General features: G+C 36.3%; 1 protein-coding gene across 1 annotated transcript; it reads left to right on the top strand.

Annotated features, from left to right (window-relative positions):
• The first annotated feature begins 4,445 nt into the window (after positions 1-4,445).
• On the top strand, positions 4,446-9,718 carry LOC109147380 (exopolygalacturonase-like). The gene is made up of 6 exons (XM_019295038.1): positions 4,446-4,503; positions 6,396-6,466; positions 6,833-7,135; positions 7,596-8,108; positions 8,228-8,426; positions 9,573-9,718. Exons 1-6 carry the CDS (start codon positions 4,446-4,448, stop codon positions 9,716-9,718), a joined length of 1,290 nt encoding a protein of 429 aa, XP_019150583.1.
• Positions 9,719-18,341: the final 8,623 nt, after the last annotated feature.

The following is an 18,341-nucleotide window of genomic DNA, read 5'->3' as shown; positions in this document are numbered from 1 at the left end:
ACATGTGATGTAGAGTACAAAAATGTTATCCACATTAGCATGAATGCATGTAAATTGTTACAATAACAACAGAACACAACATTTGCAAAAATGGTTCTCCACTTCTCTATATATCTTTTTATGGGGTAGAATTCACAAGATCAAACCATACGACTTGCAAGTATTCTCAGTTCTAAAGATATTAATGCATGATAGGAGATCCTATACATAAGCACATTCAGATGAAAGATCTATTGCTTTGCCATAAATTGAAAATATAAAGTTTCTCAAATAATTTAATTTTGAGAACTCTTTTATCAATTAGAACAATAGAAGATAAACCTAAGGCATCAGAATCATGCTATTTTCATCATCTGCCATCAACTTATAAAATTGAAGCAACATACTGTATAGAACTGATAGCATTAAAACTAATAATGCTAATTTGACTAAGAATCGCATAATAAAACGCATACGACGACAAAAGCTAAACTTAATCCAGAAACAACTAAACCAGCTTGCAAAAATTCCAACTCTAGCCGAAACACAACAGATTAGGGATGTTTTCCTCAACAATTTGTTGTTTCTAAGATATTTCTACACGAAAATCAATGACAATAAGAGATAAGAGCAGAGAGAATGAGAAAGCAAGATAAATCTTATAGATATGGCTTTGGGCTAAGGAGGATTGGCATCCTGGCTGGCGATCAAAGCTTCCGAACCAAACAAACAAAGAGCTGCGAAGCTAACTGTTAGGAATATAGCGGACTAATGCGGAAGCGAAGAATCGAAAATTGAGAATTATAGAAGTTAAATTATAGGGAAAATATATATAAACGAAGAAATTATATAGAATGACAAATGAATATAATATAAAATGAGAAAATATAAAATATATATATTAAATTGAATATAATATATATATGCTACGTGAAGAATAAAAATAAAGAAGGAAGAATGAATTCAATTTGATACAATTACAAAGCAAAGACAAATGCTATTTATACATTGCAAAGGGAGACAAATGTGCATGAATAATGGGAACATGTGCATTACGTGGGTGATGGTGCGACATGCAGTCCGTAAGTGTTGGAGCGCAAGGTGGATGGCCATGCGACGTGGATGCAGCAGAAGATCAATTCTTCATGGATTTGAAGCCACACACTTATGTCTTAACAATCTCCACCTTGGATCAAATCCATTGTGGAATTAACAACTGGAACAGCCCGACTAAACTCAAGCACTACTTGAACTTAGCAACAGGAAGAGTCTCGAAATAGCAGGATGGAACACCATCAACCTCCTGTGTGACTGAAAGAGCATAAGCAACCAAGTTGGTTTCATCATCACTAGCATACCTAGCAGGTTTCTTAATTGTCCTCCTAGGACGATCCATAGCAATGGAATACTCTCGTTGTGGCTCGACGAGAGGTGCGACGCTAGTAGATGCATCATCTTTAGTATTACCATCAGCAGTAGTAACACTATCAATAGGCCTGAACTCAAACTCCACCTTCTCACCAGTACTCTGTGTCTCATCTGTACTGGGAACTTTTCCAGAAGAAAGTAGTGCATTTTCATCAAAAGTGATATCTCGACTCAGAATGATTTTCCGAGAATCAGGAGACCATAGACGATACCCTTTTGACTCAGAGGCATAACCAAGGAAAATGCATTTGACAGCTCTCGGGTTCAATTTACCCGTACTGGAATGAGCATAAGCAGGACATCCAAAAACTCTTAAGATAGAGTAATCAACAGGATTACCTGACCAAACTTCCTCTGGAATTTTGAAATCAAGGGATGAATGTGGAGATCTATTTACCAAATAGAAAGCAGTAGAAACGGCCTCGGCCCAAAAATCACGCCGTTTCCATAACCCAGCATTAGAGAGCATACAACGAGCTCTTTCCAATAGAGTCCTGTTCAAACGTTCGGCAACACCATTTTGCTGGGGTTTACCAGGCAAGGTCTTATGCCTGGCGATTCCATTTGCCGCACAGAAGTCATTGAAATCTGACTCACAGAACTCCAAGCCATTGTCTGCCCTGAGCTTCTTGACTTTTTTACCTGTCTGAGTCTCAACAAGTATTTTCCATTTCTTGAAAATAGAAAATGCTTGATTTTTATGTTTCAGGAAATAGACCCAGACTTTACGAGAAAAGTCATCAATAATAGACATAAAATATCTACAGCCTCCCATAGACTGGAATTTAGTTGGACCCCATAAATCGGAATGTATATATTCCAAAACATCTTTGGTACGGTGTGTAGCAGTAGAGAAACTAACCCTCTTTTGTTTCCCAAAAACACAATGCTCACAAAATTGTAATTTACCCGTACCTGAACCAACAATGAGGCCTTTCTTGCTCAGGAAATGCATGCCTTTCTCACTCATATGCCCCAGACGCATATGCCATAATTGAGTGAGATCCGCATCAGACATCGATGAGGATACCGCTACTGAACCTGTCACAGTACTGCCATGCAAGATATACAAGCTTCCAGAACGAGAAGCTTTCATGAGAATAAGAGAGCCTTTTATGACCTTCAAAACTCCACCTTCAGCTGTGTACTTGCACCCCAGAGATTCCAAGGTGCCCAATGATATCAGATTGCGTTTCAAATCAGGAATATACCGAACATTGGTAAGAGTCCTGACAACGTTATCATGAGCTTTAATCTGCACACTTCCAATTCCACTAACCTTGCATTGGGTATCATCACCGATCAAGACAACTCCACCATCAACCGGTTCCAGAGAGACGAACCAGTCTTTGTGAGGACACATGTGGAATGTACAACCAGAGTCCAGAATCCACTCGCTTTCACTCCGTTTCTCACCGGAGCTAACAGATAACAACACATCACCATCTGAATCACTTTCAACAACACTAGCTTCAGCGGACTTCTTTTCTCTCTCTTGCTTGTTTTTCAACTTGAAGCATTCAGTCACATCATGACCATGCTTCTTGCAGTACTTACAGGATTTGTTGGACTTATGTCCTTTGGACTTGGATCTAGAATTTTTATTGCTACTCCCTGATTCAAGTGAACGACCCCTTACAGTCAAGCCTTCACCTTTGTCCTCAGACTTAATTTCAAAGTCAAACTTTTCTTTGGACAATAGGTTTGACTTAACACTGTCGAAAGTAAGGGTATCACTACTATTACCATACAGCATAATTTCTTTGAAATGCGTGTATGATCTAGGGAGAGAGACAAGCAATAAAACAGCGCGATCCTCATCTTCAATTATAACATCAATATTTTCCAAGTCCAATAAAATAGAATTGAATTCATCCAAGTGAGATTTAATAGAAGTACCTTCCGTCATACGGATTGTGTACAGACGCTCCTTCAGGCGTAGCGTGTTCGCTAGAGTTTTGGCCATGTAAAGCGTATCCAGCTTGGACCATAAATCTGACGCAGTCGTCTCACTTAACACCTCACATAAAACCTCTTTAGACAGGCACAAAAGAATGGTTGAACGTGCCTTGTCATCCAGATCTTCCCAATCTACATCTGCCATTGTAGCCGGTTTCTTCTTCTTCCCAGCTAGCGCTTTCTTCAAACCGTTCTGGGTTAGAACGGCTTCCATCTGAACCTTCCAGATAGAAAAGCTAATTTTCCCGTCGAACTTCTCGATATCGAACTTAGTAACAGTCGACATCTTTGAAAATAATTCTCAAATAAACCGCTCTGATACCACTTGTTAGGAATATAGCGGACTAATGCGGAAGCGAAGAATCGAAAATTGAGAATTATAGAAGTTAAATTATAGGGAAAATATATATAAATGAAGAAATTATATAGAATGACAAATGAATATAATATAAAATGAGAAAATATAAAATATATATATTAAATTGAATATAATATATATATGCTACGTGAAGAATAAAAATAAAGAAGGAAGAATGAATTCAATTTGATACAATTACAAAGCAAAGACAATGCTATTTATACATTGCAAAGGGAGACAAATGTGCATGAATAATGGGAACATGTGCATTACGTGGGTGATGGTGCGACATGCAGTCCGTAAGTGTTGGAGCGCAAGGTGGATGGCCATGCGACGTGGATGCAGCAGAAGATCAATTCTTCATGGATTTGAAGCCACACACTTATGTCTTAACACTAACCGATCGAATCCTCGTCGGAGCCATGCGGCCGGAGAATTCTAGAACGCAGGGGACGAGAGCTAGCGAGAGAGAGAGAGATCGTAAAGAGAAATGAGAAATATCTTGGTAGAATTTCATCGACCACCAACCGAACAAAATATTTATTTAAAAAACTTACCCGTCTAGATCTAAGCGGTTGACGACCTCCATCGCAAGCTCCCTGTCGCGTCGCAGAAGGGAGAGGATTTTGAGAGAGAGAGTGGGATTAGAGAGAAGACATGCTCTCCGTGTCGCATCACAGACCACCATCGCAAGCTCCCTCCGTCGCGGTGGTGGCAGTGAATGGTGGGTGGCAACGAGGGCAGTGAGACGATTGGTGCGACGGTGGATCGAAGCAACGGTAATGAAGACTATTTTAGATCAGATGAGATGCGATTTCTGATCTAGGTAGTAGATCTAGTTTAGGGTTAATATTAGGCAACCATTTTTAAGAAATGGTTGCCTATTATAAAATAATTTCTATTTTAAGGCAACTATTTCTATTAGAAATGATTGTCTATTATAAATTAATTTTTTTTAAATAAATAAAAAATACAATGGGCAACCATTACAGTTAACAATGGTGGCGGATTATTGATCACTTATTTACAAAATTGCCACCGCAAATTTTTGGGCTAAGATTAGGCAACCATTCTTTCAACAATGGTGGCCTATTGTCAATCTTCTATGTTCAATTTTGTACTAGTGTGCACAATTAAATAATTAATTGCAACGATTTTAGTTGTCACTAGATCAAGTTTTTGTAATAGCATATTTAGTCACAAATTATACATTTATTGTGACAACTATCGTTATCACTCAAATACTACTTTTAGTGTAAGTAAATAGTCACAAAAGTAGTATTGTCACAAAAGTAGTGATTAATTGTGACAACTTTTCAAAAGTCGTCACTACTACAATAATGACGGAAGATATAGTGACGACATGTGACGACTTCAAAAATTGGTAACTAATTTTAATAGTGACCAAAATTGATAGTTTCGGTGACAACTTCTATTGTCAGTAAATGTTAATTTTGTTAATATAGACTTTCCGCGGAACCCGATAAACTTAGGATGCCGCGAAAAGTATTATATTATTTTTTTTAATAATTGATTTCCGTAACACAAAAAGTTACCATTTTCCATTTGAACACTTAATATTTTCCATTTTGGTTCTCTAGTTTTCTGAAATATTGAAAAAAACATAGCTCAAATGAAACCCATCAGAATTTCAAATCAATCCTCAAAATGCATATTATTCAGTCCACTACTTTTAACATTTTAATTGAAAAAGTTCATCATAGGGGAATAACCACCATTCTTAAGCTCATGCCAATTTACAAATATTTTACTTAAATTAACAATGCAGTTAATATATTAACAAAAAATCAATATTTATAATGATAAGTATGAGGACTCAAAGTACAAGACTGTTTCATTCTTGTTTTAATGATGTATTGAACTGAATTACCGAAATCTTCATAAAAATTTTCCCCGATAATTTGCGACACCCATTTTTTGAGGGTGCCGCGAAATTCTCTAATAAAATAATAATAAACTCTCCGCCGCACCCTCTCGAGGCGGGTGCCGCAGAAAGCTTTTTATTTTTTATTTTTTTATTTCGAAATTACTTTCCACTACACTTTTGTTTTAAGGGTATAGCGAATTTTTATTTATTTTAACTTTCCACTACACCTTCATTAGGGGGTGTAGTGTAAAGTTATACTTATATACTCATTTTTGTAGTAGTGAGTTAATAGACCATTCTTGGAATTAATTATATAATTAATAATTAATTACTATACTTGGAAATATGGTACCAATATAGGAATAAATTAAATATAATTCATTATCTTTTTTGAAACAAATATAGATTCATTTATAGAAAATAGAATCCTTTGGATATTTGCATATATTATCACGGTGATAACTAGTACTGTCAAATCCATACTGCGGTTTGTGGTATTTCTTTTTTGGTACCAATATAAATTTAGTATACTTGGTAATTCAATTAGTACTGATAAATTTTTATTTGAAAGCTGTACTGATATGATAATATCACCTATTTACTACTTTACCATAAACGTAACCAATTAGTCAACATAAATACCTCGGCTCAAATCATTGTCATCATCAGGAAAAAAAAAAAAGTAAAAGAAAATATAGATCAGAGTTGAGAAAATGGGGTTCAGTTTGTTTTCTCATCCTAAGCTGTGTCTTTTGCTAATACTTTTTGTGACTGTGTCTGTAGTTAATGGCCGCCATACCTATCATATCACTAATTATGGTGCCAAGCCAGATGGAAAAACTGACAGCAGCAAGGTACATATATATATATATATAGAAAACATTTATATGTATATATCCATCACTCCATAGTTGCAACTAAAGGTTTACATTAGAAGAATTAGTGCAAAATTTGTACAGAATGAAGATAACCAAACCAAATTAGCTAAGATACAAACTTGTAACCACAAAATCACGTGTTTAAATTCCAGTTTTCTTTGTTGAATCAGCCAGCTATGAGTAACTTAGGCTAATTTACCTCATTGTGGTCATTTGCGGGTTAGGATTACATGGGAAAGTTTACCTATTGTGTACCATGAATAGTGGTTGCAGGTTTCTTTCGTCACACTGAAATAATTCACACTGATCTGATTTGTACTTTCAATATATGTATATTTGTAGGCATTACTGGAAGCATGGATGCATGCATGCAAAGAAAGCCGTAGCACGGTGGCCGTTACAGGCGGGGAGTTCTTACTGAATCCCGTGAGGTTAAGCGGCCCATGCGCCGGCCCGATAACGTTTGCCGTGTGGGGCGGTTTGAAGGCTCCAGAGAAGACTTTCCTCGACAGCTCGGAGTGGATACTGTTCGAGGATCTGCAAAGCTTAACCGTCACCGGGAACGGCGTTTTAGATGGTCAGGGTGCATACGCCTGGAGTGTGAACCAATGCAATGTTAACCCCAACTGCAAACCTTTCCCTACGGTATGTATATACATTTATTTAATTTTTGGTTTTTCTTAATTTGATAATTTGTGAGACCGTCACACTAATCTTTATTCGTGCGTAGAGTTGTGTCAATATAAAAATGTAATATTTATGATGAAAATATAAGAAATGGTAATACTTTAAATAACAAATGTAATACTTTTACTTGATAAAAAAAATGTAATACTAATAAGAAAAAATATAAGAAATTGTAATACGGTCTGTATATACATTCAATTTATTTCTAATTAATATTATAGTTTTGAGTCTAAGTATTATATTTAAATTTTGACATCTCACGAACAAGGATCCCTGAGACATGCTTTTCTGCTTTCTTAATTATATAAATATAATTCTAATGCGTACTTTTTTTGTTCTTGAACTATTGATGTTTAGAATTTGACATTACCTATAATTCTAATGCGTACTTTTTTGTTCTTGAACTATTGATGTTTAGAATTTGAAATTCGGTAATGTCGTATATGGACGTATTGAAGGGATAACTTCACGGGATAGTAAATTTTTCCACATTGTAATCGACGAGGGTCAACACGTGGATATTGAAAATATAAGAATAACGGCACCGGCGGATAGCAAAAATACCGATGGAATTCACATCGGCCGGTCACAATTTGTGCAAGTCAATAATGTGAATATTGGGACAGGGGACGATTGCATTTCGTTAGGGCCAGGAACCACAAACGTTGTGATCAGTCAGGTGAATTGTGGTCCTGGCCATGGCTTTAGCATTGGAAGCATAGGAAAAAGTGAAAATGAAGATGTGAGTGGAATTATTGTGAAGAATTGCAATATCACAAACGCCACAAATGGGCTTAGGATCAAAACGTGGGCACCTTCTACGGCCAGCAAGGTCTACAACATTACCTATCAAGACATCAGTTTGAATGGTGTTCAAAACCCGATTCTCATCGATCAACACTACTGTCCCAACAACCAATGCCAACATCAGGTATACTAATTTCTGCTTGCACGCCTATAGCTTTCTAATTCAGTATGTAGTATTTGTCGGGTCGAAGTGTGGGGCTCAAGAATTGAATTAATTAATTAATATTTAATCTTTGTGTACAGGGGGAATCATCAGTTGAAGTCTCAGACATCAGATACTTAAACATTTATGGGAGCTCCCAGGACGAGTTGTCTGCGAATTTCAATTGCAGCGGAAAAGTGCCGTGTAAAGACATAGAGATCAGGAGATTGAATATAGTATACAATGGTTATCAACCCACGAAAGCAGCTTGCTACAATTTTAATGGGAAATTTCGTAAATGTCAGTGTCCAAATCATTGTTGGTGAGATGTTAGTTGTATGTGGTAGCTTAGCATCGATACACACATTCTATGGTAGCTTATTTTTCTATATACTTCTATTTATAATGGTTCTTGAACCATTTATATACACCGAATAAAAGTGTGTACGTGCGGTTCTTGAATCTTGTATTAATGTACTATTAATAAAATGGGGTGTTTTAGTTCTTTTGTTAAAAATAGCTAGTCATTATTATTATTATTATGTTTTTTTGAAAGGAGCTATTCATTATTAATAGGATATGATTATAACTTAATTTACTGCTAACAAGTAACATTATAACGGTATTTTTTGGTCCGCGAAAAATATTTGAAAATAAATGAAATTAAAATTTCATAAAAAATATATTATCAGGGACTCAGGGAGATTGATTTCACTATTCGATTGGTAAAAACTAAATTATCTGAAGTATTAATTTTATTGTTTGGCTGTGTTAGTTGAAATGGTAAGGAATAATAAGTATATATAATGATCAAAATGCCCCTACGCAATGATAATCTATACGGTTAATAAAAATAAAATTCTCTATTTTAACTTCTTGCTCAAAACAGTCTTATACTATTAAAGTTTGGTTAATATTGTAAATAGTATAATACAATTCCTAATAGAATATATTGTTTTCGACTTTCCTATTCGTACTACAATTGTACATTCAAATTCCTATTCTAATATGGTAAAATAATGTAATACAATTCATAATAGAATTTCTCCTCTTCGAAGTACAATTCTAATGACCAAAATGTTTTTACTCAAATGATAAGGATAATAAAGGTAATAGTGATTTTTTTATTTTAGGAATTTTTTTTAATTAGATGTGTAATTTATAATATGTTTTCTATTCAATTATTTTATCGAATTAATTATGTTTCATATTATGTTATGAATATTTTTATAAAGTTTTGATGTGTTTAATTTTTTTGCTCATACTCAACAATATTTATGACTATATTTTAAGTCTTGTGTTTTGTTTTTCAAACTATCTCTTTTGTTATAATGTTTCACCCCCACTGAAAAATACCTTTTGACATGTGGGGAGGAATATCATTTCGAGAAATTAAAAGAACATGGACGGAAATACCAAATATGTCCCCTGTGCGCATGGCTGCAGTTAGGGAAAATGGTTTGCCTTCTACAGCTGAAGCACCTCCTTTGCTTGCAGTTGTAAATAACCAATTGTATGCAGCTGACTATGCTGACATGGAAGTTAGGAGGTATGACAAGGATAAAAAGCTAAGGTGTGGGCTATTAAAATAAGGTGGTTAAAAATAATAAGGTGTCACAAAGCTTGTGGTTTTGAAGGGATCCGTGCGCGATCAAGGTCGTTGCAATGATGAGAATATATTTTCTGTATTCAATAATAATGTCTGAGAGTACAGAGAGCGAATATATAGAGATGCTAGATAGAATCCTAGTCTAACACGAATAATATAGTCTTAGTTAATATGGATAATATAATCCTAGTCTAATATGGATAATAGAGTCCTAATACTCCCCTTCAAGCACAAGGTTGGTCAGCCAAAACATTGAGCTTGCAACGGAGTAAATTAAAACGTACATACGAAAGAGACTTAGTAAAAATATCCGCTATCTGATCTTTGTAGAAATAAAATTGAATTGTAATTCCTTCTTCGCGACTTTATCACGAACAAAGTGGTAGTCGATCTCAATGTGCTTGGTATGAGCATGAAACACCGGATTAGCACACAGATAGGTAGCTCCCAGATTGTCACACCAGAGTTTGGGCACAGAAGGTGGCGCAAACCCGATTTCCTTCATCAGAGAGACGAGCCAAGTAACCTTTGCAGAGACATCAGTCAGTCCTTTGTATTCAGCCTCAGTTGATGAATGAGCCACAGTACGTTGTTTTCAACAAACCCATGGGACAAGATTGGTCCCCAAAAATACAGCAAAACCACTAGTAGATTTGCGATCATCAGGATTGCCAGCCCAATCCGAATCAGAATATGCATGAATATCTAGAGAAGGAGAAAATGTAATCTTAAGACCAAGATGTAGTGTCCCATTTACATACCGTAACACCCTCTTGAGAGCTGCCCAATCCGCAGTAGAAGGAGAGTGCATGTGTTGACACAAACGATTGACTGCATAGGAAAGATCAGGCCGAGTTACTGTAAGATATTGCAGAGCACCTGCAAAGCTGCGATACTGAGTGGGATCAGCGTATGGTACCACGGCATCAGTCTCGGCCTTCGTGGTTGAAACCGGAGTAGCCAGGGGCTTGCAATCAACCATACCTGCTCGTTTTAGAATATCCTTCATGTACCGTTGTTGAGATAGAAGCATGCCATCAGACAACGGAACGGTCTCAATACCCAGAAAGAACGAGGGCACACCCATATCACGAACTTTAAACTCAAGAGCCAACTTGTCAATAAGAGCAGTCACATGAGCCGGATCAGATCCCATAATCAAAATATCATCCACATAAACTAGAAAGTATAGACGAGTATTGCCATGTGAATATATAAATAGAGAGACATCCGTCTTGGAAGGTGAGAAACCAGCAGAAACCAGAAAATCATGCAAACGAGTGAACCAAGCACGGGGAGCTTGCTTAAGCCCATATAAAGAACGTTGAAGGAGACAAACATGCCCGGGCATCGTTTTGTCTTCATAGCCAGGGGGCTGGCTCATGTAAACCATCTCAGCGAGATTGCCATTTAGAAAAGCATTGTGTATGTCCAACTGTCGAATAGTCCATCCACGAGAAATAGCTAAGGATAAAAGAAGACGTACCGTTGTCGGTTTAACCACGGGACTGAAGGTCTCAAAGAAATCCTCACCAGCAACCTGATTGAATCCCTTGGCAACCAAACGAGCCTTGTAACGTTCAATCGAACCATCAGCTTTCCTCTTGGTTCTAAACACCCACTTACAGCCAACCACATTCATACCTGATTTAAAAGGAACAAGCCGTCATGTATTGCTGTGCACCAAGGCATTAAATTCCAAATCCATTGCATCCCACCATTCGGGAAATTTGACCGCTTGAGTAAAACATGTAGGCTCAATAGTGATGTCAGTAGATAAAGCAACATGATCATGCGGTCCCGAGCTCCGCGTATTCATCGTATGAGATCGAACGGGCGAGGGCGCAGGACGGGATCGACCACGGGGTCGACCCCTCGGCCGAGCAGGCGACAGGTCCGTGACTATCCGCTCGGACTCGGTCACAGACGGCTCGGCAGGAACGGGCTGCTGGCGGTGTGGCTCAGGCACGGCAGGATGATCAAAGGAAGAGACATCACTCGGCTCACTAGGAGGCACAACCGGCGCAACACCCCATGGCTCCGGGCGTGGTGCGGGTACCTGTGAATCAACAGAAGCCACAAAAGGAAAGACAATCTCATCGAATCGCACATGGCGATAGATAAAAACCTTCTTAGTGTTAGTGTCTAAACAACGATAGCCACGAAAGGACGGGGGATATCCTAGAAAGACACAAGGAGGCGACCGAAACTGCAGTTTGTTGTGATTATAGGGCCGCAGATTAGGAAAAAACAGACACCCAAAAACCCGTAAGTATGAGCAAGAGGGCGGAGACCGATGCAAGAGGTAGTGAGGGGACTTATCAGACAAGATAGGAGTGGGAATTTTAATGATAAGATACACAGCAATTTCGAAGGCATAATCCCAGAAACGTGACGGAACAGAGGATTGGGCTATTAACGCCAGTCCCGTTTCGGCAACATGGCGATGCTTGTGTTCTACTCTGCCGTTTTGTTCATGAGTATACGCACAGGACTGCCTGTGTCGAATACCCAATGATGCGAGAGTCGAACCAAGCTTTTTGTATTCTCCCCCTAAATCAGACTGAAATGACAGAATTTTACGAGAGAAGGAACATTCAACAAGTGACCGAAACTTATCAAATATCGCATATAAATCAGACTTAGCTCGCATAAGATAATACCACACATAACGAGTGCAATCATCCACAAATAATACAAAATATTTAAAGCCATTTGCAGAAAGCATTGGCGCAGGGCCCCAAATATCTGAATATATTAATTCTAAAGGATGCGAACTAGTACATTCAACACGCGATAAAGGAAAACGAGACGACTTGCCTAATTGACAAGAGGAACAAATATTGGGCAGATCACTGGGATTAAACGAACTAAGACTAGAAGAGGCTAAAACTTGACGCAGGACCCGAGAGTGTGGATGCCCAAGCTGCATATGCCAGACGAAAGAAGACCGTGCAGCAATGAAAGCAGCGGGAGCCGGACGCGAGGCAGGCCAGGCATATAAACCCCCGGACGCATGACCCTTAAAAAGGGTGTTCCTGGTTTGAATGTCCTTCACAAAGAAACACGAAGGGTGAAACTAAAAAGAGACATTATTCTCTTTAGCAAAACGTTGAACAGATAATAACGAAGAAGATAGACCAGGAACATGCAAAACATCAGACATACGAAACGACCTAGAATTAGTGGCTAACGAACTAGAACCAACAGTATAGGCAAACCTGTACCATTGCCGACCCGAAGTGTCTCCGGACCATCATATGCAGTAGAGGACGTCAATAATGTGGGACCAGGGGTAGCATGATTTGTGGCACCAGTGTCAGGAAACCACTGATGAGAGTCGTCCATAAAACCATCAACACCAGATACGACAACATTCGCCTGAGGACCAGGATCAGGAGTGAAACGACGCCAACACGCCGTAGCTATATGCCCTTGCTTGTTGCAAATTTGACAACGAGGGCCCGAGTTGGACCGCCCCCGGCCACGACCGCCGTGCCCCCTGCCGCGGCCGCCACCGCCTCGGTTTTGCGGGCTGCCACCGCGACTGCCGTGACCACCACGGCTTACGGCCAAGGCCGCTGGTGCACCGAGAGCCGCACCATCGTCCGAACAGATCCACTCCTGCGAAACAAGAAAATCTGCAACCTCCGGTAGGGGAACAGGCGCACCACGGGCTAGAGTTGCCACCAACGGTCGGAACTCAGGGCGTAAACCGTGAAACACATAAATTCTGATCATCCAACTCAACATGGCGACCGGCGAGGGCCAATTCATCAATCAACATCTGGGCACGACCGAGGTAATCAGATATCAAGGAATCACCTTAACGGAGCCCTTGAAGTTCGCCGAGTAGCCGGAGCGCACGAGAGCGAGTAGACGAACCTAGGGTTTGTTCGATTACCTGCCAAAGCTGTCGAGAGGTGCCCTTGCCGACGGCGAAACGAAGAGTCTCCTCGGACAAAGAAGAGATGAGCATGGAGAGGATTGCCTTGTCTTGTCGACGCCAAGCGAGCTGTCGGGCGGGGAGATCGGAAACCGCCGCTGGGGCGCTGTCCGCGGTTGACGTTAGGGCCGGCGATGCCGTCAGAAAGGGTGTTGTACCATCAACAAACCCTAGAAGCCCTTGGCCTTCAAGAAACGGAAGCATCTGAGTTCGCCAGAATAGATAATTTCGGGAGGTCAACTTTAAAGAACCGAAGTGATGAGCCGATGACAGGCTACTACTCGCAGGAATCGTAGGAACCTCGGTAATGGTCCGTTCCGAAGAACCAAGAACAGAGCCGTCATTAACACCGACGTTTTCCATGAGAAAAAAAAAACCTAGCTGATACCATAATAATATCTAAGAGTACAGGGAACGAATATATATAGATGCTAGATAGAATCCTAGTCTAACACGAATAATATAGTCCTAGTCTAATATGGATAATATAGTCCTAGTCTAATATGGATAATAGAGTCCTAATAGCAATCAATTCCTCCTTTTTAGGGGATACAATTAGGGGGTTATCAAGCATAAATAGTGGCATAATTGTCTTGTTGAGACATCATCTTCATCTCTATTGTCTAAACATTCATTTTAATAGCATTATTACATACATTCTTTGTAATCATCTTGCAACCTTGTTATCAAAACAAGTTTGTCCACGTGATGTATACGCGTTCATTTGCTATTTACCGTATTATCTTTATTCTTTAATTATCGGGTTTGATAATTTGGATCATTCGGATTAATTAAATCCATCATTAGTGCTTTCATTGAGAGCTCGACATACAAGTTCGCGCGTGATATTCACTAGCTATGACAAGATTGGGACCCAACTCTCGAAATTAACACGACTCATGCAACAATCGTGCTACCCTGAGCGGGAACGACCTTAACGGAGCAGCTAGAATAATGAAACTTTTGGAATAAGAATATGTATTTTATAAGTTAGAATAATGTATTTTATAAGTTAGAATAATATATAATGTACTTATGTATTTGAAAAATGAAATCTATGGGTTAAGATAACGTATTTTATGAGTAATAATAATGTACTTTATGCGTTAGAATAATATATTTCATGAGTTAGAATAATATACTTTGTATTTTAGGATCATTTTCCACACAGCTGTCTGGACCACGGTCTACACAATAATAATTATTTAATTGCTACTCCGACCTGTAACTTGAACTTTGTACATATTTATTTGGGCCTAGATCCCAAATAATAAAAGTACTATTTTCCTACTCCCATTCTATACGGCAAATTATTGCGTGGACCGTGGTCCATATAGATGTGTGGATCACGGTCTACAACGACTTTGTTTTGATGTTTAAAAAAAATTCTTGTTTCGCGTGTATGTTAGAATAATAAACTTTCTAGAGTAATATAATGTACTTTATAGGTTAGAATAATGTATTTTATGTGTTAGAATAATGTACTTTACATGTATTAGAATAATAAAATTTCTAGGGAAAGAAGATGTATTTTATGTGTTAGAATACCGTAGTTTATGAGTTAGAATAATGTATAATGTACTTTATGTATTAGAATAATTAAATTTGTGGAGTAAAATAATGTATTTTATGAGTTTCTACTATGTTAGAAAAATGTACTTTATCTGTTAGAATAATGAAATTTCTGGGTAAGATAAAGTATTTTATGAGTTAGAATAATGTACTTTATGAGTTCGAATAATATATTTTGTGAGTTAGAATAATGTATTATGTACTTCATGTATTTGAATAATGAAATTTCTTGGATAAGATAATGTATTTTATGAGTTAGAATAATGTACATTATCTGTTGGAATAATGTATTTTATGAGTTATAATAAAATATTATATAAATTTTTGGACTGTAGTCTACAGAGATGTGTGAACCACGATCCATGCAATAATGATTCATTCTATACATATGTTCTTGATTTATGGTGGGCCTGATTTCGATAAAACCGTCATATAAGTAAGTGACCAATTTATTGGATAATCTTCGCTCAAGCTTCTTTCTATATATTTTAGAAAATTTACATTTATTTATTATCGACCAGGACTATGTGGTCTAATGGTACCTGGGTTGGACTTCCATTTGGAAGGTTGTGAGTTCGAGCTTCAGTGGAGGCGTTATTGGTTCTTTGTGTTTCAGTAGGTTGAGAAAGTATATGAACAGATATTACAATGTATAGAGCCCAGTAGCATTCAATAAAGACATTTTATTTATTATCGAATATTTATATTCTGAAATTAAATATCACGTGTGCGTACCAATTTTTGACCTCGACTTTGAGTATACCCATAAATTGTCCTTTGACTTTTGATTTTATTTCAAATTTGGTCCTTCAGTTAAATATCTATTTAATAATTATTAAATTTAAGAATAATAATGAAAAATTTAGTGTGTTATTGAGATGGACAAATTGAGTTCATAACTTTTATACATTGAGTTCATCATTGTAAAGAACTAAAATATTTAGATTATTACATTTAAATTCAGTGTTTATTAAAATTATATTTAACTAGAGGATAAACTTTGGAAAAAAAAATCAATAGTCAAGACACCACTTACGGTTAAATTAAAAGTCGATGATGAAAATTGGTATAGATCAATAGTCCATGAACCATTTATGGTCCAATAGAAGGTCGAAAGATAAAAATTCGTAAATGATAATAGTCAAGAGACCATTTCAGGAATTAAATCTATAATTAATTAACGGGAGGACCAAATTCAGAAAAAATCAATAGTCAAGGGACTACTTATGGTTAAATTAAAAATTGTGGACGAAAATTGGAAAAGATATATAGTTAATGGACCATTTAAGGTCCAATGGAAAGTAAAAAGATAAAAATAGATAAAAATTGGTAATGACAATAGTCAAAAGACCATTTATGAAATTAAATTTATAACTAGTATTTTCGCTCGTGCGATGCACAGAATGAATTTGTTGTAATATATTAAAAATCTTTGGATCGATATATAATTATTTAAATTAGAACATCAAATATTATATAGTGCAATTGAAGATTTGGTTTAGATCATTTATATGTTTTGATGTTATCATTGCTTGAATTTGAACAAATAATTGCTCAAATTAATAGCGAATCTGTAGATATACGCAAGCGGTGCTGTAACTTTGATGATTTTATTTATCATTATTTAGTATTTTTGTAAATTAGGTAAATGTACTTGTTCTTTAGCAACTCAGTTATAGGAATGAATTGCTATCATAATTCATTTGTATGGAAAATATATTTTTTGTCTAGATATATAGCAATTTTGCCATCTAAAAAAAACAAAATATCACTTGTTGTATTTATACATTATTGAAACCTCATTGTAGACGACATTGGTAGTAGCAAAAAAATCTTGTCATTCCTCGTCTATAGCTAACATCTTTAGTCCATTTGGATGGGTGACTCGGGTGAAAATATATAATCGTAGAATATCAGTCAATTAGTGATCATTTTATATTTTCAGTCAATTAGTAATATTTTATTTATTTTTAGCTAATTATTCTTTTTTATTTTCAGTCGATTAGAATATAGATGCAGTGATATTTTACCTAATTTCTGTTCCATTTTTAATTGATAATGTACAATATTATTATTGAAATATTTCTGTTCCATTTTTAATTTACCTTTACTGTTGTTTAAAATATACATTTACTATTGATGATGTGGAATAATATTATTGAAATATTTTGTCAAATTTTTAATTAAAATGCAATTATCTGACCATTTCTTTTTGGGATAAAGTACAAATAAGCCACTGAACTATTTGGAAAAAAGCAATTAAGCCATCGAACTCAAATAACCCCCAAATAAGTCATTGAACCCGAAAAAAATGAGCAATTAACATTTTTAACAGGTTAACTCCAGGTTTTTGCTGACTGAATTGCCAAATATTTATTTTATTTATGATTTTTTTATTATTATAATCCACCTACATAGTAATATATATTTTAAAGTAATTATAATCAAAGTAGCTTTGTCTTGTCTAGATCTAATTTATTTATTTATTATTATTTTTAAAACAAAAGATCCAGTTAAAAAATAATAAATAAATAAATCAAATCTCGACAAGACAAAACTAGTTTGATTATAATTACTTTAAAATATAATACTATCCAAGTGGGTACTATTAATAAAAAAAAACGTAAATAAAATAAACATTTGGCAATCCAATTAGCAAAAATCTGGAGTTAACCTGTAAAAAATCAGGGTTCAATGGCTTATTTGCTCTTTTTTTTTTCCGGGTTCAATGGCTTATTTGAGGGTTATTTGATTTCGATGGCTTAATTGTTGTTTTTCAAATAGTTCAGTGGCTTATTTGTACTTTATCCGTTTCTTTTTTCACTTTAGTCAATTATGGATCGTTTTTTATTTGTAGTCAATCTGTTTATATTTTCAGTCAATTAGTAATATCTAATTCATTTTCAGCCAATTATTCTTTTTTTTTTGTCCAATCAATTAGTCAATGAGTCAATTAGAAATCAGATGTAGTGATTTTTTTACCTAATTTTCATTCTATTTTTAATTGATGATGTAGAATTTTATTATTGAAATATTTCCGTTTCATTTTTAATTTTCGTTTCATTTTTTATTTATCTTTACTATTGGT

This window comes from Ipomoea nil, unplaced genomic scaffold (assembly GCF_001879475.1).
Source record: "Ipomoea nil cultivar Tokyo-kokei standard unplaced genomic scaffold, Asagao_1.1 scaffold1993, whole genome shotgun sequence".
Classification (NCBI taxonomy): Eukaryota; Viridiplantae; Streptophyta; class Magnoliopsida; order Solanales; family Convolvulaceae; genus Ipomoea; species Ipomoea nil.
Note: the sequence above shows the minus strand (reverse complement) of the source record. Positions and strands in the feature narration are given on the sequence as shown.